Genomic DNA, 27,353 nt, shown 5'->3' on the forward strand with positions numbered 1-27,353 from the left:
ATGGTTGTTCTGGGGAAACAAAAGAACAAAGCTGATTATTCACAACATAATATTTATTGACCAGTAAATGGCTTTAAAATGGTATTTGAGAGAATGAGGGCACCTGTAGTAAGTAAAGTTAACGTTAGGCTAAACAAAAACAGAGCAAACTACAACCTGTTTTTGTTATTCATAACAAACGCCAAGAATCAGAGAATTTTCTAAATTAGTTAGGCTATATCAGCAATTTGAAGACACAGTTGTACAAAATATGTTGAATTGAATGACTAAATCAATCTAAGACAATAAGTCAATCATTTCCATTTGTTCATTAGATCAACGTAGTTAGCATCGCGGCTAAAACCTTCATACCAGATACTGTGCAATAAACGAGTGGTAAACACTGTAAAAACGTAGTAATGTATAATAAATTTAGTTTATATATATGTGTGTTTAAATATATAGTGAATAGACTCTGTATTTATATTTATTTGGCGAGTTTACAAACCTTGTAATGGAGAGCCGAACAAACGGCGGAAGCTTTGATGAGAGGAGCCGTTACTTTCTGACGTCGATCAGCTGAGCTTTGTTGCGCGCGAGCAGCGCGAGGATCACTGAAGCGACGACAGCGGAGGAATAGCAGCAGTTTCGTGACAGAATAATACTTCTCTCCTCCTGCTTCTTCTTCTTCATATAATATTATTATTATTTAGTGTTGTTGTTTAAGGTTTAAATGACTTAATAAAATAGGCCTATACTAAATATATGTAAGCTACCCAAGTAAAAAAGACTATAGTTACTGTTAAATGTATTAAAAATGCATTAAAGTATATTTGTATTGTAGGTCTACTAAAAACACACTCAAGTACATTTTTAATACATTTAATAGTACATCTTTTTCACCTGGGTATGTATACTGAATCAAACTTGCCTATAATAATAATAATAATAATAAAAATGCATTAAAGTAGGCTATATTTGTATTGTAGGTCTACTAAAAACACACTCAAGTACATTTTTAATACATTTAATAGTACGTCTTTTTCACCTGGGTATGTATACTGAATCAAACTTAAGTAGCCTATAATAATAATAATAATAGGATAATAATAATAATAATAGAATAATAATCTAATTCGGGCCTCACTGAACCATTGGGTTCCTCCAGATGCTGGCTTTAACATAAGAGATCTTCCAGGAACCACTTAAATGTTAAAAGATCTTCCAATAACCCTTTTATCGCATTTAAGTTCCTCTATTTTCCCCCAAAGCACTTCGAGGTCTCATGGTAATGAAAAGGTGACTCCAGAACCTCTGAAGTAAATACAAAGTGCTTAAAGGATCCCATAAGTTCCAGCAAGAACCTCAAAGATTGTCAATGCTCTTCCAGTTACCCTTCTATAGGAAAAAGAGCTTTGAGGCACCAAAATTACATTTTGAAGTTCCTTGAGTATCCAACAGGATACTTGAGGCTCCTTTAGTTTTTACAGTGTAGAGCGTTAAACACTCGGTGGCATAGAGCAGGCAAGGAAGTACAGCAGCATTGTAGACTTTCACTTTTGTGCTGTACGAGATGTCGTGACAGCTCCAGAGGCGCTTCTCGAGAGAGCCAAAAGCCTTGGTAGCAGACTGAATTCTCCTCTCAACTTCCAGATCTGAGGAGTTTGTGTAGGTCACTGTACTGCCAAGGTATGTGAAGGCCTTGACTGATTTCAGGGGCTCTCCATGCACCGTCACTGGCTGTGGCTCTCTCATATTTTTGGAGCACATTGGTGGTGGTTGATACAAAAGTTCGGTCTTAGAGTTAATGTTAATGTTCAGTCCGAACAGATCTGCTGCCCATGAAAGCCGGTCTACTATATGTTGCATGTCTTCAGCGTTGCTAGCCACGAGAGCAGAATCATCTGCATAAAGCAGCTCCCGGATGCATAGTTCTCTGGTCTTGGTGGTTGCTCTAAGTCGGGCTAAGTTGAAAAACTTGCCGTCTGTCCTAGTGCGAATAAAGATCCCCTTGTGCAGATCAAGGCCCATTGAATCTAGCACAGCTGTGAGGTATAGCGAGAAAAGCGTGGGTGCAAGCACGCATTCTGTTTCACACCATGGTTAACTTCAAAGGCTTCACTGGGTTCCCCACCAATGAAGACTTGTCCTTTCATCCCTGTGTGAAACTGCTTGATGATGTTAACAAGCTTCTCGGGGCATCCATAGATCTGTAAGACTTTCCAAAGAGTTTCTCGATCGACCGTGTCGAAAGCCTTTGAAAAATCTACGGACACCACAAAGAGAGACTGATGTTGCTCCACTGCTTTCTCCTGTAGCTGCCGTAGAGTAAAAATCATATCAGTGGTAGATCTCCCCGACCTAAAGCTGCACTGACTCTCTGGTAGGACTTGCTCGGCGATGTTTTTGAGCCGACTGAGTATGATTTTAGCCAGAACTTTGCCTGTTATGGCTAACAAGTAAATGCCTTTGTAATTTCCACAGTCTGCTTGGTCTCCCTTTCTCTTGTATATTGTGACAATCAGTGCATCCTTGAAGTCCTGAGGTACACACTCATGAACAAGGCAGCTGTTAAAAGGTTTCAGGAGCTCCTCTCTGAGTAGTCTTCCTCCTTTCTTGAGCACCTCTGAGGGGATTCCATCTAGACCCGGTGCTCTGTGGCTTGCTGTGGCCTTTAGGGCTTTCTCAAGCTCTTCCATAGTGATCTCATAGCAAAGGTCATCACGACTCTGGTGTCCCTTTAGCCATTTACAGGCATCTGGTTCAGCGGATCCTTGCTGATTTAGCAGATTACAGAAATGCTCTTTCCATCTACTCTGAATCTCATGTAGTTTAGTGTAGAGTTTTCCTCCATCTGCTGACTTGACAGGTACTACTGCATTGCTCCTTGGACCATAGATGGCCTTTAGTCCTGTAAACAATTCATGATAGTCATGGTTGTCAGCCATGCTTTGTACTTTTTCTGCCTGCCTACGCCACCAGTCGTTCTTTATTTGCCTCACCTCTCTGTACTTTGGCCTTGATCTCAGCAAAATCAGCCCTACTCCCATTAGAGTTTTCCTGCAGATGTCGCTTATGCAGGAGGTGCTTTTCATCCAGCAGCTTCTGGATCTCCTCATCATGTTTCTGAAACCAGTTAGGAGTCCTACGCTGTGGGTGACCTAAGGTCATTTCTGCTGCAGAATAGACTGCCTTCTTCAGTGCTTGCCATTGTTCTTCAATGTCCTCTGATCCTACTGTTTTGACTTTTGCACCATTTACTGTAGATGACACAGTCTTCTGCAGTGCTCTTCATTTGCAAGCTTTCCAAGGTCAAGTTTTTTAGGGGTTGTGCCATTAGTTTTTCTCCTTGGCGCGGTTATCTTGTGTCTGATCTGACACCTCACAAGGTAATGGTCAGTAGAACACTCCGCCCCACGCATGACCTTGGTGCACATGATCTCATGAAGCCCGCTCCTACAGGTAACAATGTAGTCTAACAGATGGTAGTGTCCAGAGCATGGGTGTTTCCATGTGAAGAAGTTCTTATCTGGCTGGCTGAAGAAGGTGTTCGTGAGACATAGCTCTTGTTGAGTCAAGTCATCTTCATTTATATAGCGCTTTTAACAATGTAGATTGTCTCAAAGCAGCTTTACAGAGATAAGCGTATAATTTAAGGTAACAGAGATTGTTTTGGCTTTACAGCAGAGTTAAGTTATTTCCATCTAAAGTTAGTTTTAATTGATTTGGTTCCGTCGCAATGATCATTTGTTATTAAATTAGGGGCCGCTAAGACGACACCATTCTCTCTACACAGACTTTAAACGCAAACCTGTGAGAAACGCTGATGGCGGTCACATGCGCATTTAGAATGGGTTCTATAGTTATGTGCGTTAGAATATACGCAGGTTTGGAATTCCCTACAAGCCAAGCCTAAACAAAGTACTTGTCTTTCCTTATAAATTTTGATAAAGAATTTTATTTTATTTTGTTGCTTTGGGGTAGGACCGCGAGACGAATTTTCCCGACAACGCCTTATCTGTAGAGTGGTAGTGGGATCCTCCATAGGGAGAGACTAGTTGGCACTTCAGCACTGCGTTGTCATCGGTCCAGGTGAAGGTCCTTCGTCAGATCTGGATACGGCCTGGATCCGGCAGGCTGCAGGAAAAACCTTGGGATAAACACAGACACTAAAATTAACGTAGATGCCATTCTTCTCATGATGTAACGAGTACATCAGGATTTTTGGGAAGTGTTCCCGGTTCCGGCTGACCTAATCTATGCAGCATAACATTAAATTATAGAAGTCTATAATGTATTATGTGAAAGCTAGGTCAAAGAGATGTGTCTTTAATCTGGCTTTGAACTGACAGAGTGTGTCTGCTTCCCGGACAATGGTAGGAAGACTGTTCCAGAGTTTTGGTGCTAAATAGGAAAAGGATCTACCGCCAGCAGTCGATTTTGATATTCTAGGTATAATCAACTGGCCGGAATTTTGAGATCGTAATAGACGTGACGGACTATAATGCGTTAAGAGCTCGCTCAAGTACTGCGGAGCTAAACCATTCAGTGCTTTGTAAGTAATCAGCAATATTTTAAAATTTATGCGATGTTTAATAGGGAGCCAATGCAGTTTTGACAGAACTGGGCTAATATGGTCATACTTCCTGGTTCTGGTAAGAACTCGAGCTGCTGCGTTTTGAACCAGCTGTAGTTTGTTTATTAAGCGTGCAGGGCAACCACCCAGTAGAGCATTACAATAATCTAGCCTTGAGGTCATGAACGCATGAACTAATTGTTCATGGTCATGGTTGAGCACAGAAGTTAAGCAGGAGGTCTCCGTTGGTGTTCTTTTTACCTTTGCCAAACTTTCCAATAATTCCAGCTTAGGTTTCACAGTCACTTCCCACCCTTGCATTAAAGTCACCCACAACTAACAACTTGTGTTGTGGGGGGGACTCTGCTTACAATCGTTGTCAGCTCTTGGTGTTACCTCATCTGAGTAGGTCATGGTTGGAGCATACACATTGACAATGGTCAAATGCCTGTTGTTATCAATTGGTTCACATATAACCATCATCCTCTCAGAGACGAATGTTGGCAGAGTTGTCAGCTTGATCTTGTTGTCGACAGCAAAGGCCACACCAGCGTCTCTCCTTCCCTCTATCTTCCCAACCCAGAAGAAGGTGTAGTTTTCCTCTTGCACCTGACCCTGAACCTCAACCCTGGTCTCTTGAAGGGCAGCAATGTTCACTCTATATCGTTGTAGTTCTTTTGCAATCTGAGCTGTTCTCCGCTCAGTTCTGGAAACTCCGTCTAGCATAGTGTGGATGCTTCATGACGCCACAATCAACTTTTTACTTTTCCTGTTTCGACCGCTGAGGTGAAGTCCCGCTGGTAGCGGTAAACCAGCCAGGATGTGTTCTGAGCACGCTTTTTTTACCCCACTTTTTCTAGGGGCTTCCCCTTCAGGAGTAGGCAGTGCTTTCCCTAAAAAGGGCTGCCCAGACGCTCACAGTACTGCCTCAGCCCAATGGCGCTCAGGATTCAGTGATGGTGCGACCATCAGCTGTGAGCCGCCTGTGTGCAAGGTTTCCGCTATCAGCTCCCAGCTACTTCAACCTGCTGATGTTGCGTTCCCCTCATCGCCACAGGGCTTCCACCTACGCCTCCAGTCAAGACGCCTTGCAAAGTGAAAAAGGCAGTTGGCGTCGTGCCCCCACCAGACTGTCTCTCTGGACCTCCACGCCGGTTACCACGTGGTGCACAAAGGTGCAACAAACAAGGTTGGCGAGGAGGCTGCACCGCAGTAGCATCTTACTTGCTGCTAACGCCATCCGTTGTCCATGGTTGTGGTCCTTCCGCACACCATCTTGTGTTTGCACCATTGACTCAAACTAGTGGGTTCCTCGCTGCTCACACCAACCGGCACCCTGCTGCCAGTGCCTTGCATATTTTGCAGTATTATATTATATATAATATAATTTAATATATTGCATATATTGCAGTCCAGCATATTTAAATGATTTCTTAAGGATCATGTGACACTGAAGACAAATCAGAAAATTCAGATGTACCATCACAGGAATACATTACATTTCAAAAGCGTCATTTTAAATTGTAATAATATTTCACAATATTATTGTTTTTACTGTTTTTGATCACAATATGCAGCTTTGGCAATCATAAGAGGATTCTGTATATAATTAAATATCAAAAATGCAACTTGACGACAGCTGTAAGTACATACACACTTTTACTGGAAAATTATGGCACTTCATGTTAAACATTTGTTATTCAGATTTTTTTCTCATTAGAACTTATTCAAACTAATGCCTAATGCTCTAAAGACTATCACCAATCATACATGCAATTTCAACTAACGCTCATTTGTATTAGCCTGCTAGACTGTTCAGTACATCATAGAAGTCTAAATGTTCAAGGCATAAAAACACACGTACATGATCAGTGGATGTGGAATGTGCTGAAAACGCGGCACTGGCTCAATGTGGAAGTGGCCCAAAACTCTCACCCTGGACCAAATCAGGTCATTCTTATTGTTGAAACCTTTATATTTTAAAGACTGTTTCTTTTTCTTGTCCTCCCTGTCAGACCCTAGTTAGGTTGCTGTCCGGAAGCAAGCCATTACTGTACAGTTATCAGACGTCTTTACCGCACCTGCCTGTACCTCCCATTAAAGACACTTTGGAAAAAGTGAGTCAATATATTATGTATTAAATTGTTTGTGTGTAATGTGCATAAGTGCTGGTTTGCTGGGAAGTCTCCTCTAGAAATTGTCAGGGGTCATGGAGTTTTAGGCTTTAAAAGATACCACTGAATGCTATCTCAACCATTTTCTCTGTTTTTAGTATCTTGAGTCAGTGAAGCCACTGCACGATGCAGCTGGTTTTCTGCGAATGAAGAGACTGGCTGCTGAATTTGAGAAAAGTCTGGGTAACCGCCTACAAAGATATCTCAAACTCAAAGCGCTGTGGGCCACAAACTATGTACGTGCTGAAATCTGTACAGTTATTTTCTGGTCAATGTCACAACTATCATTAGTCTTATCATGAACATGTAGTTGCATTACTATAGATATATATAGTACTACAGCTGTTCAAAATCATTAATCATTAATACAAAATGATTGGTATTGAATGTTAGATGCATAAACAACTTTATTAGAGTGATAATGACTTAAACATATCTCAAATAGCTCTTCAGATCATATTAAAGTGGTTGCCAATGTGTATTCCAGCTTTCTGTTAAATAACAACCCTTTAATAACAATTTGAAGCCTGAAAATTGTAAGCATTTTTTGTAAGCAACATTCTAAAACAATCATGTGACCATGTAACTGGTGTATGTATGTGTCAGATCAACACAGCAATATCATAATGTATTTAGAGCCTTTGGATAACTATAATTAATAATTAATATAGTTATAGACATTTGATTGGGATAATTTAGTATGTCATATTTAGAGTTTTTTTGTTTCTTCCAGGTTAGTGACTGGTGGGAAGAGTATGTTTACCTCCGGAGCCGGAGTCCTATCATGGTCAACAGTAACTATTATGGCATGGTAAATGAGCCTACAGCATTACTCATTGTCACTTATCACCCCTATTTTCATTAAACATTTAAGCTTATTAAGACATTTACTGAATACCATTGCTGTTTAGGACAACTTGTCCCCCTCTGTTTTAACGTTTATTTTGTTGAATGAAAAGTGAACCTAAGAATATAGAAACGTAGTCTCACATATGTTTGTGCATGCTGAAAAAGCACACTTAATGAAAAATGAAAATGTAAATGTGTGTGTGTGTGTATATATAATACATAAACATTATTTTTTAAATCTCTCACCCCCTCATTTGTTTCTCCACTAGAAGTACGTAATGTATGCAAAATGCCACCAGATAATATGCCATGTAGGGTATGCTCAATGTCTCTTTTTATCAACGTGTGCACTCTTAAGAAAAATGCCTCTAAACAGTACCAAATTAGGGTCCTTTGGATTGTAACAATAGCAGAACCCTTTTTATAAGGTTCCATAAAGAACCATGCTTTGAAAGTGTTATACAGGGCCTTAATGGCGTTATAAATAACCTTTTTAATAATAGGTTATTTTCATTAATATTAGTAAATTAGTATCTTTATATTATTAATATTATTCTTATATATATTTATATATAATATAAAGAAAGTGCACCCTTTAGAATTTTATGGTTTACATATCAGATCAAAATAAAAATCGTTTTCTGGTCTTAAAATGAGATAAATACAACCTCAGATGAACAACAAATGACATATTAGCTTACACCGTGTCATTATTTATTTAACAAAACTAAAGCCAAAATGGAAAACCATGTGTGACAAACTAAGTACACCCTATGATTTAATTGCTTGTAGAAACAACACCTTTAGCAGCAAAAACTTAAAGTAATAATTTTCTGTATGACAGTATCAGTCTCTCGCATCATTGTGGAGGAATTTTGGCCAGCTCTTCATTACAGCGTTGCTTCAGTTCACTGAGGTTTGTGTGCATCTGTTTATGCACAGCTCTCTTACCCCTAATTTCCACTAACTGCGGAACGGCTGCGGATCCGCTCAGGAACGGCGGCGGAGTCAATAGGTTTCCATTAAAGTCAATGTGCGTATTTTCACTGACTGCGGAACGGCTGCGTTCCGACTCCGGCGATCCGCAGCCGTCCGGAGCAGATACGCAGAGCTTCTATTTTTGCCAATTCAAAAATTCAGCACTTATATCGCGCGATCATACGTGAATTCGCGAGATCTCGTGGGTCCTCGTGACTTTAGCTGTCAGTCATCGCTGAAGCCGTTCCGCAACAAATCCGGACCTGGTGGGTATTGAAGGATGGCGGAGCATGGAGCCGTTCCGCAGTTGGTTGAAATCGGGGGTTAAAGTCCCACCACAACATGTCAGTCTGGTTGAGGTCTGGACTTTGACTGGGCCTGTGCAACACTTTGATTCTTTTCTTTTTCAGCCATTCTGTTGTAGATTTGCTTGTGTACTTGGGTTCATTGTCCAGCTGCATGACCCAATTTCGGCCAAACTTTAGCTGTCAGACAGATGACTTCACATCTAGAATTCTTTGGTACACAGAGGAGTTCATGGTCGGCTTAATAACTGCAATGTGCTCAGGTCCTGTGGCTGTATCATGAACCCTCCATCAGCACACATTTGGCATGCAAACATAAGCCGTGCTGTCATGTTTCTCCTGGCAACCCTTCCAAACATGCCATACTTGTAAAGTCTGTTGTGCAGTTCTTGTTTTTTTTTTTTTTTTCTCTGAGCGATTGCACGGTCTGACCTTTGCTGGGACGTCCACTCCTGGGAAGATCTGTCTTGAATGTTTTCCATTTGTGAATAATCTTTTTCACAGTGGAATAATGAACTTCAAATTATTTGGAAATGGCCTTGTTACCCCTCCCAGATTGATGTGCAGCAACAGTTGGTTCTCTAAGATCATTGCTGACGTCTTTCCTCCTCGGCATTGTGTTAACACGCACCTGAATGCTCTGGAGCAGCAAACTCTTTTATAGAGGTGATCACACTTGCTGATGATAAGTTAATCAAAGACATTTGATTAGCAGCACCTGATCGCTACTCACCCACCCTTCATTCCTATGGAAGAAGTAAGGGTGTACTTAGTTTGTCATACATTGGCTTCTCCATTTTGGCCTAGTTTTTGCTAAATAAATAATGACAGTTTAATATGTCATCTGTTGTTGTTCATCTGAGGTTGTATTACCCAATTTTAACACCTGCCATGGACCAGAAACCATAAAACCATAGAATTCAATAGGGTGTTGTTCTTTTTCCCATGACTGTTTGTCTTCATTTTGAACACTGTTTGATATTTGATATTTAAACCTAAAATTATCATGTAAATGTCATCTAAACGTTTTGCTTAAAAATATGGTATCTCTTTTGCTTAAAATGTTATATTTCTTATGTTTTATCTAATGCGATGACATTTAGGCATTCATGTTTGCAAAGGAAAAAAATTCTATTGTCTAGAATTAATCATTAATTGTAACAATAGATGCCTTGACACAAGATGTTTTCTTAGATTTCAGCAGTGTTTCAATAATCTAATCCTATAAAAAAGGAAAGGAAAACTTCAGATGGGTGGATGCTTATCTTTTCTAACTCTCTGTCTAATTCATGCGCAGGATTTCCTGTTTGTGACTCCAACTGCCAGTCAGGCAGCTCGAGCTGGAAATACCATCACTGCACTGTTCCTTTATCGCCGCAAGGTCAATCGAGAGGAGCTCAATCCTGTATGTTACACACCTCAGTGTTCTCAGCAGAATTGTAACCAAACCCCACCCAACACCACTCACTTTCTGAATGAGAAACTGCTTTAGTAATCATGTCTCTACCTGTTAACTCACTTAGGGTGTACTCACACTAGCCAGTTTGAACCGTGCCCGAGTGCGTTTGACCACCAAAGCGCGGTTCGTTTGACTAGTGTGAGTGCTCCGAACCGTGCCCGGGCGCGGCTCGATTAGCCGGCCCTGGCCCGCTTGGAAGAGGTGGGCCAGAGCACGGTTCAGTTGGACTCGGGCGCGGTTCGCATGCAGTGTGAGCGCTAACCGTGCTGGAGCACGGAACAGGACGCGTGACGTCTGGAACTGTAGTCCGTAATCAAAGCTGCAAAGTCCTTGCTGCACTTCAGCTGGTACCTTGCAAACCTCCTCATACGAGCAGCACGATTACGTGAAAATTTTCGAGCCACAAAGGCGATAGATCTGTTTAACAACAGGCTGTGAGAGGGCTGTGGACCAAACGACTCAAAATTATCCACAAAGTAAACAGAGCGATAGACTCCATTGTGTTCAGTGAGAGCGCCGCTCTTCCTGTTTATCCCGAAACCGTTGCACCATAATGACGTAAGCGTGCTCCGGCACGAATGCTGAAACCCTATGTGAGTGCAGGCCAGAGGGGGAGTGGGGAGGGGGGACAATCGTACTCGGGCCCGGTTCATGGCAACCGTGCCTAGTGTGAGTACACCCTTAGTTATTTCCAAGGATTTCCTTGATTCCTTTTGATTTGTCACTGGCCAGGCGTACAAGAAGAATGAAGACTAGAGTTTGCTTTAAATATGCATATGTTGGTAAATTCTTTTTCAAGGTGATGTGCTAAACTGAAAACATTTTAAACATCATTTCTCAATTAAAAAACAAAACAAGATTATAATACATACAGGTTTTATAACCTGGTATTAATTGATCGACTACCCTGAATATCTGCATTGCTTGCACAAATAAAAAATGCTTGCACAAATGAAACCAACAAGTCACAACTAGTAACAGTAAGTTGATTAAAAGTGACGAAAAAAGAATACACTTTGCACATTGAGTGGAGTTACATTGATATCAAATTTAATATAAAATCTTTTTTTTAATTGCCTTTTTTGTCAAGATTTTATTTAATTTTTTTCTTGTATGTGACATCTATAGCTAATCAGACACTTACGTTATGCATCAACGACCCATATGTATATAAAATAAGAATTAAAAATGAGTTAAATTAAAACACAGCAACACTGTCATAATCCTGTATTGTTCCATTCAGAATATAGAGAAATTCATTGAGATAATTTGTTGTGGTTTATCTAGAGTCGTATTCCTGGTACGGTCATACCACTGTGTGCAGCTCAGTGTGAACGTATGTTCAACACCACACGCACACCTGGAGAGGAGACAGGTACACAAACACACACACAAATACACATGAAGAAAGTGATGTTGTGTCCTTGACAGTTTCTTGATCTCTCAGATGTGCTGCAGCACTGGCAGGACAGCGAGTTTGTCGCCGTGTACCACAGGGGCCGCTTCTTCAGGTTATGGGTCTACCGAGCAGGACGCCTGCTGTCACCCAGAGAGATCCAGTATCAGATTCAAAGGATCTTGGATGACCCTTCACCTCCTTCTCCAGGAGAGGAAAAACTAGGAGCACTAACTGCAGGAAACAGGTCAGATATTTAGACAGTCAGTGTCTGTGTTTGCTGTCCAGCAGGGTGCGTTATAGGGTTTTATATCAAGCACAGCATCCTACAGAATTGATTTACTTTATCACATCCATTTATTCCATTTTGTCTTCTAGGCATTAAAACTGAGAGTTTTTGGGCCTCTGTGGATCTTTAACACATTGTTTATATGAAGTAACGTGATATTATATTTACATATTTTCATGCTGGTATCAACTGTAACTTCCTAAGACACAGAATGTGTATACTGTTTTCACATTTTTGCATGGATTGTGTCAGGATTGTTTAATATTTTAACAGAGTAATAATAGCAGGATAAAATGAGTCAAGCTCCATGGTGAGTATTACACTCCACTGACATTCTGAGGATGTTTGGGCTGCTATATTTGAATTTTTTTAGCTGAAGACTCCCTAAAGCAGTGGTTCCCAAACCTGTCCTGCCGGCACCCCAACACTGCACGTTTTCTTTGTCTCCCTAATCAAACACACCTGATTCAACTCATCAGCTCATTATCACATGGGTTAACAAAAGAAGAGTATTTCCCTAAAGTAATTATTAAAGAGTAATATGAAGATTTGTATATAATATACTATAAATGTGTTTTATTATTTATTTGTTTATATAGGGGTTGCTAATGAAATTAAACATCCAGGCAAGGAACCTGTACAGACTCTTAATGACACTGCATAATTAGTCTGTGCAGGCTGAACAAATATAAATTGTGATGACTATATATATCATTCTTTTTTTTCTTTTTTTTTTTTTACAAAACACAAATTATTTTATAGGGCGAACAGTGAAGGAAAAGCATAATCAAGCATGCAATTTATATGGGAACTCCATCATAAAAAAGCTGATTTAAAAAAGCTCTAATATAAGAGAGTTTTGATTTGTTTAACATTTTTGGCCATTGCAAAATTACAATACTTCAGTTTATGTTTTTTCATATACATTTTTACTTTTTATTCTGTGGAAATGAATCATAATAACTAGATCAATAATGCAAAGCATTATAAAATCAATAACAGCTGTGGTGTCACAGCACCAGTCAACCAGAATATTGCACTTAAAGTGCCCTCCACTATTATTGGCACCCTTGGTAAATATAATAAAAAGATGGCTGTAAAAATAAATCTGCATTGTTTATCTTTTTGATTTTTCATTCAAAAAATGTGTACCTTTCATTATTGAAGTTAAACAAATATATGAGACATAATTGCCATCCCTTAAGGGGCTTTGTAATCTTAAAAATACAATAACTTCTTCCACTTCTGAAAATATTTTTTCTTTTCCGCTGACATCCCAGATGCTACATAGGCTTCTGCTTAATCGAACAAACAGCTAAATAGGCATCGCAAAGCAAACTTGTATTTGAGTCTGTCCTCATTCTCATATGGCACATCCACTTTTGATCATCCAATTAATTCCTGATAGATAAAATGGATAAAAAGTCCTGTCCTAGGCACCATTTCATTTTGACTTTAAAGGTTGGGGATCAAGTGCTTGCAGAAGAACTGTATGGAATTAATTTGGTCCAGTAAAGATCAGTTCATCATCAAGTGAAGGTGATTTTAAATTGGCTAACCTCATTGTGATGGCGTCACAAAGCATTGCTTCACAGACCCCTGAGGTTTGCCATACAGATATGCATCAAAGAAAGAGTATATGTGGGAATACTAAGCCATTTGGAGCATTAATGCCTCGAACCTGATGAGGGTTGAAGCTACATTGGCAGTGTGACAAAAATCATATGATAGCACCCACTTACTGGTATGTCCATTTGATGCCACTACTTTTTAAGTAATATTTAAAGGGCTGTGCATGTTGGAATTTTTTAGATGATAAAAGCCTGAGCATGCAACTCTGCATTATCCTCAGACAGGAAATGAGAGGATGTTGTGCACTAGATTATAAATGACCTAAAATGACCTTTACTAGAAATGCAAAAATCAATGCAATAAAATAAATTTTATAATATTCCCCCTCATACTCTGATGCTGAGTCAGTCTGCTACTTAACATACTGGGAGGGTTTAATAGACAGCATATCACATCTATAGGCTAAATGTCAGCCTAGATAAATAAAGCCGTGTGTTAGGCCTAACTGTTAGTATGTATCCCTTACATATCTTTCATTATTTATTTGAAAAGACACAATATCTGTTTTTCAGGAGCAAGATGGGAACTGTTTAAGCTTGTAATGAGTCATTTAATACATTACTAATTCCTTGTTGAATTCTGACCTAGATAAAACATGAGTCATTCTATAACTGTGGTGGCATGCATGTTGCCATGTTAATACAGATACAATATCTATTTTAAAATTGCTATTTTAAAAATAATAATCACCCAATATTGAATTAACAGACAGACAAACAAACAAACAAATAAATAATAATGTGTGCAATATGTGTGTCAACAATTTTTTATTTTATTTATTTTTGTTCCTGGACCTCAACTGGTAGAACAGTGCGCTATCAAAGCCAATTTAATAATAATAATAATAATAATACATTTTATTTATTTGGCGCCTTTCTGGACACTCAAGGTCGCCAATTTGTACAACAAATTGTACTCTAGTCCTTTTTTTGAGGAGTGACATGAATATTTTCTGCTCTAAAATATTAATTAACAAAAAAATGTAATCAAAATGTTGATAATGTGATGGTATATTCCAAGTTTACTTAAGAACAATATACAGCAGATGTTTTCCAAACGATCAGAGTCAGCAAAAAGGCTATTTGTCAAAAAGTTTTTTTTTTTTCTATTCATATGTTGGGACCTTTACGCTATATAAAATAGAAGACAAGAATGAGAAAAGTAACGTTCTTCCTGATTCAAAGCCAGATATGAGCTAACTAACATTCTTAAGATTTTCCCTTTTAGTAAGATCTCTGGTGGCTACAAGGAAGTTTGTGCCTTATCAGTTTTCAGTAGTGACAAGTTTATCCCAGATGACTCAATAATAATGCTTTAATGAGACCAGGAAGTTGTTTTGTGTCTTGAACGCCTGTTATCTGTTCTGTCAGAACGCCCTGGGCTCAGGTGAGGAAGCAGTTCTTCAGCTCTGGAGTTAACAAGCGATCATTGGACTGCATTGAGAAAGCAGCATTCTTTGTCACACTCGATGATCAGGAAGAAGGCATGATGGGGGAAGACCCCTCTGTGAACTTGGACCGCTATGCCAAATCCCTCCTTCACGGAAAATGCTACGACAGGTGGGAGAGCAGCATAGCTTGTTTTATTGAAAAACTTTGCATGTCAAGGACATTGTTTCATCTCTGTCCTCTTTCTTTCAGGTGGTTTGACAAGTCACTTTCTGTTGTGGTGTATAAGAATGGAAAGAATGGGCTGAACGCAGAACACTCATGGGCAGATGCACCTATAGTGTCCCATCTGTGGGAGGTGAGTGTGGGAGTCTCACATGCAGCAGTAAAAAACTTGGCGGTCATCATAGATCAAATGTCAGGGTTCAAGTTTCTATATTAGTCACCAACCCACTGCCATGTCCTTTAAAACATTTGAATACGTTATAAAAGTGTCTGTGGGTGTTTTGTAGCCTATGGACAAAGACCGCTTTTTATCTCCCCCACAGTAGCTTTCGGCAGAAGACATGTGTCTTCCATGCACGCCTCCACACATACTAAACATTTACATCAAACATTTTGTGTTCGATAATGAACGTTTTGTTACTTAAAAGTGTAAGCATCATTGTTTGGGAGAAATGTTTTTCATATCTTTCACTCTTTCACTGTCTTAGTTCACTCTGGCCACAGACACATTTCATTTGGGTTACACACCAGATGGGAATTGCAAGGGAGAGATTGAGCGCTCCTTACTGCCTCCTCAACGCTTGAGCTGGGACATACCATTGGAGGCAAGATAAAAAAGTTTCTCTTTTCTCTAGTTATACTTTCCGTGTTCCTATCGCATCTTGGTATTCCATTGATGTCACACAGCAGGTTCTTCTTGGAATCTGCAAAACATCTGAGGATGCTCACAAGACACATACACACACGTACAGAGACACACACACACACACACACACACATGTACAGACAGACACACACAGAGACAAATAATGCCTTCTTCCTTCTTCCTCCTCCATGATGTTTTGAAGAGAGATTAATTAACAGATTCTGTGAATAGACATACAGTAGTGGCCAAAAGTCATGTCTGGAAGGGGATATTTGTTTTTAATAACCCTACAAATTTAATTAAACCATCAAAATATGCGAAAAATAGTATAGTTTTCAAATATTTTAATGATTTTTATGAAGGAAGAAAAAAATCACCAAACTTGGTTAAGGTGTTTATCTGACAATATTTTGGGCAAAAAACAAACAGGCAAACTACAGCTACAGGTTTTATTTTATATGCGGAAAAAATCTCACAGGAAAAAGCATAATCAGTTATAAATATTTTGTTGGTTCTCTCGTTTTTGCATAAAAGCAGTGCTTTTGAAGTGACAAATTATTTGAGAATGTTTTTGCAAAATCGCTCCCTGATCTTTTCAGATGATAAAACTTGCTAGGAGATGATTATTGGTTCATTGTAATTGCAAGTACAGTATATACTTTGAAATATTCAGTATGACCATTTTTTGTAGGCAGTTTCTTTTGACGGTTTAAACTTTATTTCACTATTGGCTGAGCTGTATGAAGGCCAATGAGTGGCACTTAAGACAAAATTAAGCAATCAATTATAGGTGTGTTAATGAGCAAATAATAAATACAGTTGTCATCAAAATTATTCAACCCCCATTGCAGTAATTGTAATTGAAATAGCTCAACACAACAAATGTTTCAAGTGGTTTCCCCAAATTCAATTGAAAATGCAACTTTTAATGACTACTGCAGTCTTAAAATTATTCAACCACACGAATAGAATCCCTCACAACAGCACAAATCTGCAAAACAGGTGTTAACTCAAGTGTTGCAAACCTCCCTGTTTGTCTTGGTGAAAGAGATGTAACAATTATTGTAAATTGTAAAAAAACAATTATAATAAATATAACGATAAAGACGGACCATTACTTCAATCCTCTGATCCAGAAAAGCAACAAAACACCAGATTAAGCAAATAATTTTTAATTTGTTTGAAAACAATTAAAAGATAACAGTAACAAAAAGAGACAAAAGAAAGAAAGCAATTCTTCAGGAGAGGGCCAGGCCAACATAACAAGCTAAACATTCTAACTATACAAAAGAAAAGAAATAAACAACAAAGTCTTACCTCGCTCCCTGCCCAAGAGGTAAGAGTTGCACAAGCACAGCTGATGCAACTAATCAAGAGCTTCATTCATTGCACCAGGTGTGCTTGAGCTAGAACACATGAAATATCTGAACTGGCTAGGTTTCTTGAGTGTCACGTTTGACTGCATGTTAGAAATATGGCTAAGTCAAAAGAATGTTCCAAAAATTTAAGAGAAAGATATCATCGCCCTTCATAAACAAGAAGCAGGACACAAAAAGATCAGACACGAAGGCACTAAATGTTCCTGGAGACACTGTTGGAAGCATAGTTCGCAAGTTCAAAGTTAAAGAAACAGTGGTTACACTACCTGGACAGGGCAGAAAATGGAAGCTATCAACGGCTGCAACCAGATGTCAGAAGTCCAAGACGTATACCACTACTGACCCAAAAGCACAACAAAAGTCGCTCCAATTTGCTCAAAATCATATACATAAGCCACAGAGGTTTTGGGATTCTGTTCTGTGAAGCAATGAAACAAAACTGGACCTTTTCAGCGCTATGGATCAGTGATATGTCTGGAGGACCAAGAACGAAGCATCTGCTGAAAAGAACACTCTGTCTACAGTTAAGCATGGTGGTGGCTCGATGGTGCTCTGGGGCTGCTTTGCATCCTCTGGCACTGGAAACCAGCAGCGTGTGGAAGGCAAGATGGATTCATTGAAGTATCAGGAAATCCTAGGAGAAAACGTCATGCCATCAGTGAGGAAGCTGAAGCTCGGGCGTCATTGGACTGGAACAGGACAAAGATCCCAAGCATACCTCAAATTCCACCAAGGCTTGGTTGCAGAAGAAGTCCTGGAAGATTCTACAGTGGCCATCACAGTCACCTGTCTTGAACCCCATAGAAAATCTCTAGTGGGATTTGAAGAAGGCGGCTGCAGTACGCAAGCCCAAGAATATTACCGAACTGGAGGCCATTACTTGTGAGGAATGGACTAAGATTCCTCAGAAATGCTGCCAGAAGCTGGTGTCTGGTTATACATCTCGTTTGCAGCAGGGTGTTCTACTGAGAACTAAAGATGCTTGCCATGAAGAGGTTGAATAATTTTGAGACTGCAGAGGTCACTAAAAGTTGCATTTTGTGTTGAATTTGGGGAAACCACTTGAATATTTGTTGTGTTAAGATATTTCAATTAGTTTTGTTAGTTTTCAATTCATTTGTTAATTGCAAACAGCTAAAAGTTAGTACATTTTGTGAATAAACCTGGTTTGCAGTGGGGGTTGAATAATTTCGATTACATCTGTAAATTATAAATAAATTGACAAACATATTTCACCATTGACGTGAGGAAAAGTAACGCAAGTTATACTAGAGGTCGTTCTAGCGTTATGCACAACCATGCTATGGTTAGACAAGCAACTATAAAACTTTGAATTTACACAAATAGGCTGAATTACCTGCCGAGAAGAAAGCAGGCAACTTCGGCGTCCGTTTTAAAATCTTTGCTCCTCATGAGCTCTTTCCATCTGGGAAAAGTTACTCCAATATTGACTTTGGTCTTGCTGATTTGCCTGTCGCGTTGACGTTTTAATTCTCTCTTTCGCTTCCTTGGCGATTCTGCTACATGTCCTCGAAAAAAGGCGTGATCCTCCATCAGCAATCTTTCAAATCTGCCGGCAGTCGCGAGTAATCTCCCCCTCGCATTCGTCACGGTGTCACTGAGTGTAAAGCGCGAAAGGCGAAGCTGGAATTAACAGGTATGTCCCTCTTTGGCTAATGTAGTTTCAAGATGGAGGGGCAACATGGCGACCGGCATTCGAACCCCTCACCCGCATGTACTTTCAATGGCAGATTATAAACTTACGAGAATAGTTTATTACTTGAAAGAAATAAATATACATTAATGAGCACATATATTTTTGAAAGAACTAAGTGTTTTTTGCTAAGAATCAACAACAAAAAAAAAACACAGTGTAGCTTTAAATGACACATTTAACCCTAAAACCGTAATCTGGACAAATGTGGGCAAAATAATTTGTATTAATTTTTTAAAAATACTTTCCTTAATCTGAGCGGTACGAGACTTGGCTACTTTTCCTAAGTTTGCCACCTGAACACACACAAAAAAAATTGACTCGATTCAAGAATGTTAAATGGGTGAAAAAAAAAACCTCCTTAATCCCGTATTTGGGTCAAAAATGGGCACCCATAGGAATGAATGGGAAAAACTGTAATTCAGAGCTTTTTTTTTTTTTTGTCAAAAAAAAAATCATTAGATCCAACACAATGCATATCATACATACACACAAATGAAGGGGTGATCCTGTACAACAATCTCATTGTGGCAAACACTCACACACACATACACACACACACACACACACACACAAACACACAGACACACACACAAAGCAAGCATTCAATGAGCCAATAACATAGCTGTTTTTTTTTTTTTTTTTAATAAAAAGTCACTCACACATAAAAACAAAGTATTGAATGAGCCAATGACTGAATTTTAATTTTATTTTCTAAAATCACCTGTGCACATGCACACACAAACACACACATGCGCACAAGTGCATGAACACATTATAACTATGATTATTGTTTGTTCTTACCTGTTTATTCTTACCTAACACTTACTTTTTTGAGTTATTATTGTTTATTCTTACCTGTTTGGTACCAATTAGTTTTTTGAGTTATTAAAATTTGATGTTTTTGTGTAAAATAAATGATAAATGATCAACTACTTTGTATTTTCCTTATAGCATCATATTTGATGGGTCATATTTGTCTAAGCATATTTTGGTATCTTTGTACAGTCTCACCTAACAAAGATATATATTATATATATTATTACAATTTTAACTCGTGATAAAGTCAAAAACTTGGTGGTTAAATTCATAATAACAGTGTTTTATAGAGTTATAGAGCCTACATGCAGCCCTTTAGTAGAGCCATCTAGTGGCTATTGATATTATTTATTTATTTATTTATTTTTGTTAATTTTATACCAACAGAAGACACCAGGTGTCACTAAAGTAATTTATTCTTTCCAATTTTGTACCAATACATTTTTTTTTAAAAAATTTTTAATGTTTTTTTTGTTTAAAATATAGAATAAATGGTCTACTACTTATTTGTCATATTTGGTCATATTTGGTCATATCTGTCTAAGCATATTTTGCATTTTTGTATTGTCTCACCAAACACAGATATATATATATATTTTAAATTACAGTTCTAACTTGTGATAAAGTCAAAAACTTACATTTATTATAACAGATTTATAGAGTTTAGCCTATATGCAGCCATTGAGTACTAAAGCCATATTTACTATTGAAATAATTGAGATTATTGCTTTTTTTGTAAATTTTATACCAACATAAGACACCAGATGTCACAAAAGTCACCTCATTTTTTAAGTTTTAGCTATCTGAATTTAATGAAATGAAGTTTTTTACTGAAGTTAAAAAAATATTAAATATAACATAAAAATAAGCATATTTTAAATAAAAAATATGGTATTATTAATTTAAATAAATTCAAAAATACCTCACAAATAAAAAAAAACACCATAAATTGATAGTTTTAATTTTATCGAAGATAGTGATATATCATTTATTTAAAAAAAATTGTTGGATCACACCTGAGACCCCCGTGCCCACATTTGTCCACAATTACAGGATTAAGGGCTGTAAAGTGAATACGGTTTGAGGGTTAAATAGTTTTGTTTAGTTTTGAGTTTTTAGTTTTGAAAAGTCATTGTATTTGTTTATTTATTTAATGTTAGGGATTTGTTTTATACATTTTTATTTTTGACTTCATACATTTAATTGATTTCTTCATTTTATTTTAAATGGTTCTCCTAATGTTCTATAGAGTGATAAAGCCTTTTTAAAATAGTAGTTTAATGAAAGTTAGCAGCCAAGAGTGTTGCCAAACCTTTTTTTGCGCAGTCAGCAGTCATATCAAAGTGTAATCTGAGAATCCCGTATTGATGGGAAACCTTTATTCATGTTACATATCTCTAAGGTTCACTGATGTTGTACTGGCTCATATATTTGCATAACATTTGTATGCAGGCCATTTCCCTAATTGTACGGATATTATATTTATACAGTAATTATAATTTCTATAATCTTTAGTCACTATAATATAATCATAATTCTGATTGCTGTAGCACTGTTCAGCCAAACTCTGCACGTGACATTCTGTATACTGTCTGTGACACTGGGCAGCTCTGAAAATGTGTGTTGTTTGATCAGGGTTTTTTCCCTCAGCTTCTTCTCAGTGTCTGTAGTTCACTTTCAAATTAGCAGTGGGGATTTTTTGAGAACTATTGTGTACATGTACGACAGTGGAAGGAGTAATTGTATATTATGTGATAATGGCCAGCACTGTTCTGCTACACAGTGAAATATCAGTAACAATTTGCTTGAAGTCTGTATGTATTAGGCTGCGTTTCCCGAAACCTTCTTAACGCTACGTCATTCTTATGTTACACCTTAAGCTGCACCTTATCGTTAATACGTGTATCCCGATACGTTCTTAGTTAAGTATACCTTCTGTCAGTCATACGTTCGGAAGGTTGGTCTGAACCACTCTTAGCTTTACCTTATCACTGTTGCAGGTCTATATGAAAATAATTCTGAAGTTTTAATACACCCCAGCCCAGACAGTATTCAATTAGGCTAATTCAAGTGTTTTCATGCAAAGAATAAAATTGTAATTACATTGATTGTTGTTAGATTTTTAAATTATATTATCCAAAGGTACATCAGCTGGCAAACCATTTAATAGGTTTAATAGTCTATTTAAAGGGAATGATTATGGTGGGGAGTTTGCTCAAACCATGGCAGCGATACAGCGAATAGTTGTTCTAAAATATGGCGCCGTCCGCGGGGCGCTTTCAAAGGCCAGTGAAAGCATAGGCTACTGTCAGTTAAGTCCTATTCGGACGCGAATTGTTTCTCATGGGCTTAATGGCCAAATTTGTACTCTTTTTTTGACAAACAGGTCGTGTGGTGGTTTTAATTGCCGTCTGAATCTACATCTCTGAGTTTACAAGAAGAGATTCAAAATTCACTGTTTAAATCCTTTTTGATCACCACCGAGCACCGTATGTATATGTACATTTGTGTACATTTACTGAAATGCTGGAAAGTATTTACAAGAACACTATCGGTATTTCATCGCAGCTCCACCTCAGCTAACAAAAATGGGAAAAGCACGTAAAAATTTTAAATGGTTATTATAGCAGCAATATATGATACAATTTTAAAATATGTAGGGTAGGCTAGGCTATTATAGGCTAGTATTGTTTGGATTATTTTTTTATAATATCCCATGAGTCCTAATAAATGCAATTTCAACTATTTTTGAAGTGCGTCTTTTATAAAGAACACCGCTTTCTCACATAAACAGACCCTGCACGAGAGAATAATTGATTCTCGAGCTATCGATATCAACCAATACAGCACCATCGCCACGGACAGCACCGGGTAACGTCGCACGTAAGAAGGTATATCTTAAAGGAACACTCCACCGTTTTTTGAAATAGGGCTTATTCACCTTCTTTCCTACATTTAGATAGGTGGGCAAATGCATTTTTGTCTCAGTGCGTGCATTGTTTTATGGCGCTTTTCCAGTGCATGGTACGGCTCAGTAAGGTTCGACTCGGCGCGGAACGGTTCGGCTCGCTTCGCTTTTCCACTGCGTGGTACGACTCGACTCGTTACGGCACGGTTCGGCTCGCTTTAGCTCGTTTGCTTTTCCACTGCAGTTAGTACCGCTTCAAAGTGGGTGGGACTGATCGTTATATAGTTGCCGTCTCTACTACCATGACATCATATTAAATGCGAATTTTTCATTCCGTGTTTCCCCATCCACTCCTCGGCAACTGACGAGAGGAACGTGTGCACCTCGTCCACTGACCACGATTCAGCCATTTCTTTTTTTGAAGTTTATACTCTTTTTTTTTTTTTTTTTTTTTTTTTTTTTGAAGCAAATACTTTAAAAACAGGTTGGCTGTTGTCTACTGGCTATTTAAATCTAGCGGGTTTATTGTCTTGTGTTGTAAATACAATGACGCTGGGAGTGATGATTCTGTCTGACCAATCAGTGATCTGCAGTGTTTTCACGTCACATTTTAGTATCGGTACGGTGCGCTTGGAACCTCAACAGAGGTGGTACCATTTAAAGCGAGCCGTACCGTACCGTACCATGCAGTGGAAATGCGCCAGTAGTGAGCCGTACCGAACCGAGCCATACCGTACCATGCAGTGGAAAAGCGCCATTATTTTGACAGGGTCGGCGCTAGCTTAGCTTTGCATAATGAATGGAATCGTTTGTTGCCAGCTAGCATGTCCTGAGTAAAAGTGATATAAAAAAAAACCCACCTAATTACTTCTTGTGGCCTGCGTATTCACAACAAGTACAAATAGTGATGCAGATTAACACTAGGCGATTTCCTATGCAGATATTTTTTTTGTCCACTAGGGGTTGCTAACGTCTTACAATAACAAAGGCGTAGTTTGATGACGCAACATTCGCTAAGAATTATGGATCTTGTCGTCAACGTCAAGCCGACTGATCTATAATGTTTATGGATGAGTGAATACATTGATGCTTTTATCATGACTGTGATATGAAGCAGTTCGGGATTGCTAAGAGACAGCTATCAGCTCCACACGCGACGCGAGCTCCCGCGGATATAAAAGGAATGGACATTTCATTCTACCGAAATACACGCAAGTGCAGAATTACTACTCACAGGTCAGTTTATTAGACAAATTAAACTTGTGAGGTAACGCAGCGCTGTTTCACTTAGTCTAACATTACATTTAGCACACTAAACTGCATCTGAATGTGTTGAAATGTATGTGTTAGTTTGTTGTTCATCTATATGAGACTAGCAGTAAGCTACATCAACATTAGAATAACAGATCATATTATAACATTTTATCATTGTTGAACTATATAACATTGATTAGTTTTATGTAAATGTGCTCACCTGTTTAATAAAGTACATGTAGAAGCGGTCGAAGTCTCGGACGTGGAGCTCTCGTTTATATACTGTCTATGGGAGCTCTCGGCATCTCGAAAACACAGCGCTGATATTGATTCTCGTTTTTTATCCAAAGTCTGCTTGCCATGGTCCATAATGTTTGAACGAAACAACAACAGCGTGCAAATAGACATTGCGAACTACATTGTCCACGTCTGTCGCTTTGGTTACTATCAGAGGGCTCTGGTTCATAGCTCTGGTTACCATGGCAGTTCGAGCGGAAACCAGAGACAATGCAGATATGACGCCATTGACTGCGACAAAGCGGAAATAAAGAAACGTGCCGTGTCTAAAAATGTAATTTAATTTTCTTCTGGTTTGAACGTTGTTGGAAACAGTCGGGATAATGTAAGTACACAACTAAAAAAAATATATAACATAGATATAGTGATTTTTGCTATTTTCAAAGCAAAAAAATTACATATTGTAGCTTTAAATGTTATTTGCTGACGTTACGCAAATGAGACCTAACCAATACTGTCATATTTTTTTGGTTTGTTTTAGTTTTTAGATAAGTGCATATGACATGAATAAAACGTAATTAATTCATTTTTGATAATACAAAATGAACACAAGTAGTAAAGTACATTTTTCAAAGTGCAAAATACCACAAAACTAAGTCTAAAACACACAAACAAAAGAAAAGAAAAGCAGGTAAAGAGAAGTGTCAATTTAAATCAAGTAAACAGTCAAGTACAAAATGACAATGTTAATTTGTCTTTGTTAGCCTATATTTAACCATGCTTGCGTTATTAAACTGTTTTCATTACAATGGTAAAGCGTAAATTTCCTTCTTTGATGCAAATATGCTGACTACACAAACCCAGCTCTATCGGTTCGCCATCATTATCGTTCAAACAACTGGTTCTTTTCGTTCACGAACGACATGTACCAGTTCGTTCACGAGAAGATCTCTCTCTCGTTCAGACTCAAAAGCAACTCGGTCACAGTCAGTGAAGGGCGTATTCGTTAACTACATCCAACAAATCACAGTTAGCAGGCTAAACTACATTTGGGATAGAAAGCTAACACTATTATCGTCAAAGATAGAGATGTTTACTTTGAACATGTAACAAAATGTAGTGAGACTATTTAGGGCTGCTTTTAGTTTACTGTACATTATTTGTGTGATATCTACAGTTTCTAGTCGAATGATTTTAACTTACTTCGTGTGTTACATGTAATGTGTAGTGACGTTACAAAACGCACTGTATTTAGTTGAAGACGCAAAAAAAAAAAAAAAAAAAAAACCTGTGCACATTAGCATAGGCTACTCCTCTTCAGACTCTCTGTTCTTTAAGATTGGGTGCATCCAAAACCTTCTTTTCTGTCTTTTAAAGAAAATGAAAAGCTCGTCTTCACTGGATGATGATGATGATGATGAAGTGTCCATGTTTTCTCAGCTGTCGGTGCGAAGGTTTTGGAATGTTGAAGCTCTGAACGTCACAGACGTCTCAAATTCGCGTCGCGGCTGATGTGAATGGTTTTGACGCGAACTATTCGCTTTTACGTTTCGCTTTTTCGTTACGCATCCGGTGTGAAAGGGCCTAACGCATTATAAAATTATTCTTAAAGTGATACTCCACCCAAAAATTTAAAACTGTCATCATTTACTCGTCGTTCCAAATCTCTATATATTTCTTATGCGAAAACACAAAAAGAGTAATTCTGAAGAATGTGGGGAACAAAATAACTAATATACAATATTATTACCTGTTATAAAATCTGCAAAATAAAGACTTCTGCAGTCATACAAGTGCTGAGATTCCAAGTTGGCCTTACAACATCATGTTGCTGAATTGCTTGCATCCACTGCGATCTTCTTATAGCTTCTTTAACTCAATGGACTTTTAGGAATATTTTTCTTTTCCAAATATGAAATGTATTTCTCTTCATTTCCCCATAGAACTGAATAAGAAAATGGCTATAGAAACTAGAATTTCTGTTTTCCTTCATGCTAAACCATGACCCCAGTACATGATACGTTGGCAACTAAATTTAATTTGAGTGCTATCATCAGTAATACAACATTCAGCAGTGTTCTTCGGGGACCAAAATAAATGAAAACCATCACAGACATACTGATGTCTTCTCTCCTCTGTCCTTCTCTAGGTTCAGACACAAGTTTCTGAGTCCCTTGCTGTTGCACAAGCACTGGCTGATGATGTGGACTGTCATGTGTTTCCCTTCAGAGAATTTGGGAAAGGCCGCATTAAGAAAATGAAAATTAGCCCAGATTCATTTGTGCAGCTGGCCCTGCAGCTGGCTTACTACAGGGTACTTTTACACGCTACACATTTTGACACAAAGGCAAAAGCATTGATTATGATAAAGATATAATGTCTCAACATAATTGTTTCACATATTGTTAAACATTGATAAACATTAGCTCAACATTCCTAAGAGGTTGTTTTTGAGGATGAAATTTCCTCTTATTTGTCCCATGAAATGTGTCCATACTCTCATTGAATAATGAATGCTCAGATTTTTTTGAATGAATGCTCAGTTTTATACATGAAGTTGTCTTCTAGGATAAAGGGACTTTCTGTCTGACATATGAAGCCTCCATGACGCGTCTGTTTCGTGAGGGTCGCACTGAGACCGTACGCTCCTGTTCCAATGAAAGCTGTGCCTTTGTCCTTGCGCTGGAAGCAGGAGAGGTGATTTCAATGCTTTGATTTTGGTTTTGTTTTTTTTAAAATACTTCCTTCTATTGTTCAAAATTTTTATTGAAGGAACTGTTGAAAACCTTATCAGCAGTTCATAATGCACTTTTCACTTTATCAGTATGTCTCAGCTAACTTGGAATTTTGGAATTTTTTTAAGTTCTTTTTACAGTTTCCGTCTTGGTTATTGACAGCACTGCACCAATTAGCTATGAATGCCAGTTAAAAATAACATGAAGTAATCAATTATCAATTTGTCAGTTCAAAAATAAAAATGTAGACCTTTAATAGAACAGTAAAATACATTTAATTAATCACTTTTCAAATGGTCAAATAAAAAGACATTGAAAACTGTTTATTTAATTGAGATTTAAAACGTTAGAGGAAAGTCCATTGGCTGTTCCCATATTCAAACTGCCCAATACTTGTTTTTTTATTAATGT

At 38.1% G+C, this 27,353-nt stretch overlaps 1 protein-coding gene across 1 annotated transcript in view; it reads left to right on the forward strand.

Moving 5' to 3' along the window:
* cpt1a2b (carnitine palmitoyltransferase 1A2b) overlaps positions 1–27,353 on the forward strand; it is a 51,802-nt gene that overhangs the window by 14,743 nt on the left and 9,706 nt on the right. Inside the window, exons 5-15 of the mRNA XM_081347047.1 lie at positions 6,571–6,672; positions 6,828–6,965; positions 7,463–7,540; positions 10,159–10,266; positions 11,608–11,695; positions 11,768–11,963; positions 15,008–15,196; positions 15,278–15,383; positions 15,739–15,855; positions 26,357–26,521; positions 26,776–26,904. Coding sequence (XP_081203173.1) covers positions 6,571–6,672; positions 6,828–6,965; positions 7,463–7,540; positions 10,159–10,266; positions 11,608–11,695; positions 11,768–11,963; positions 15,008–15,196; positions 15,278–15,383; positions 15,739–15,855; positions 26,357–26,521; positions 26,776–26,904 — 1,416 coding nt within the window. The remainder of the gene's footprint in view (positions 1–6,570; positions 6,673–6,827; positions 6,966–7,462; positions 7,541–10,158; positions 10,267–11,607; positions 11,696–11,767; positions 11,964–15,007; positions 15,197–15,277; positions 15,384–15,738; positions 15,856–26,356; positions 26,522–26,775; positions 26,905–27,353) is intronic.

This window comes from Scardinius erythrophthalmus (assembly GCF_964197995.2).
Source record: "Scardinius erythrophthalmus genome assembly, chromosome: 1".
In the NCBI taxonomy this organism is placed as follows: domain Eukaryota; kingdom Metazoa; phylum Chordata; class Actinopteri; order Cypriniformes; family Leuciscidae; genus Scardinius; species Scardinius erythrophthalmus.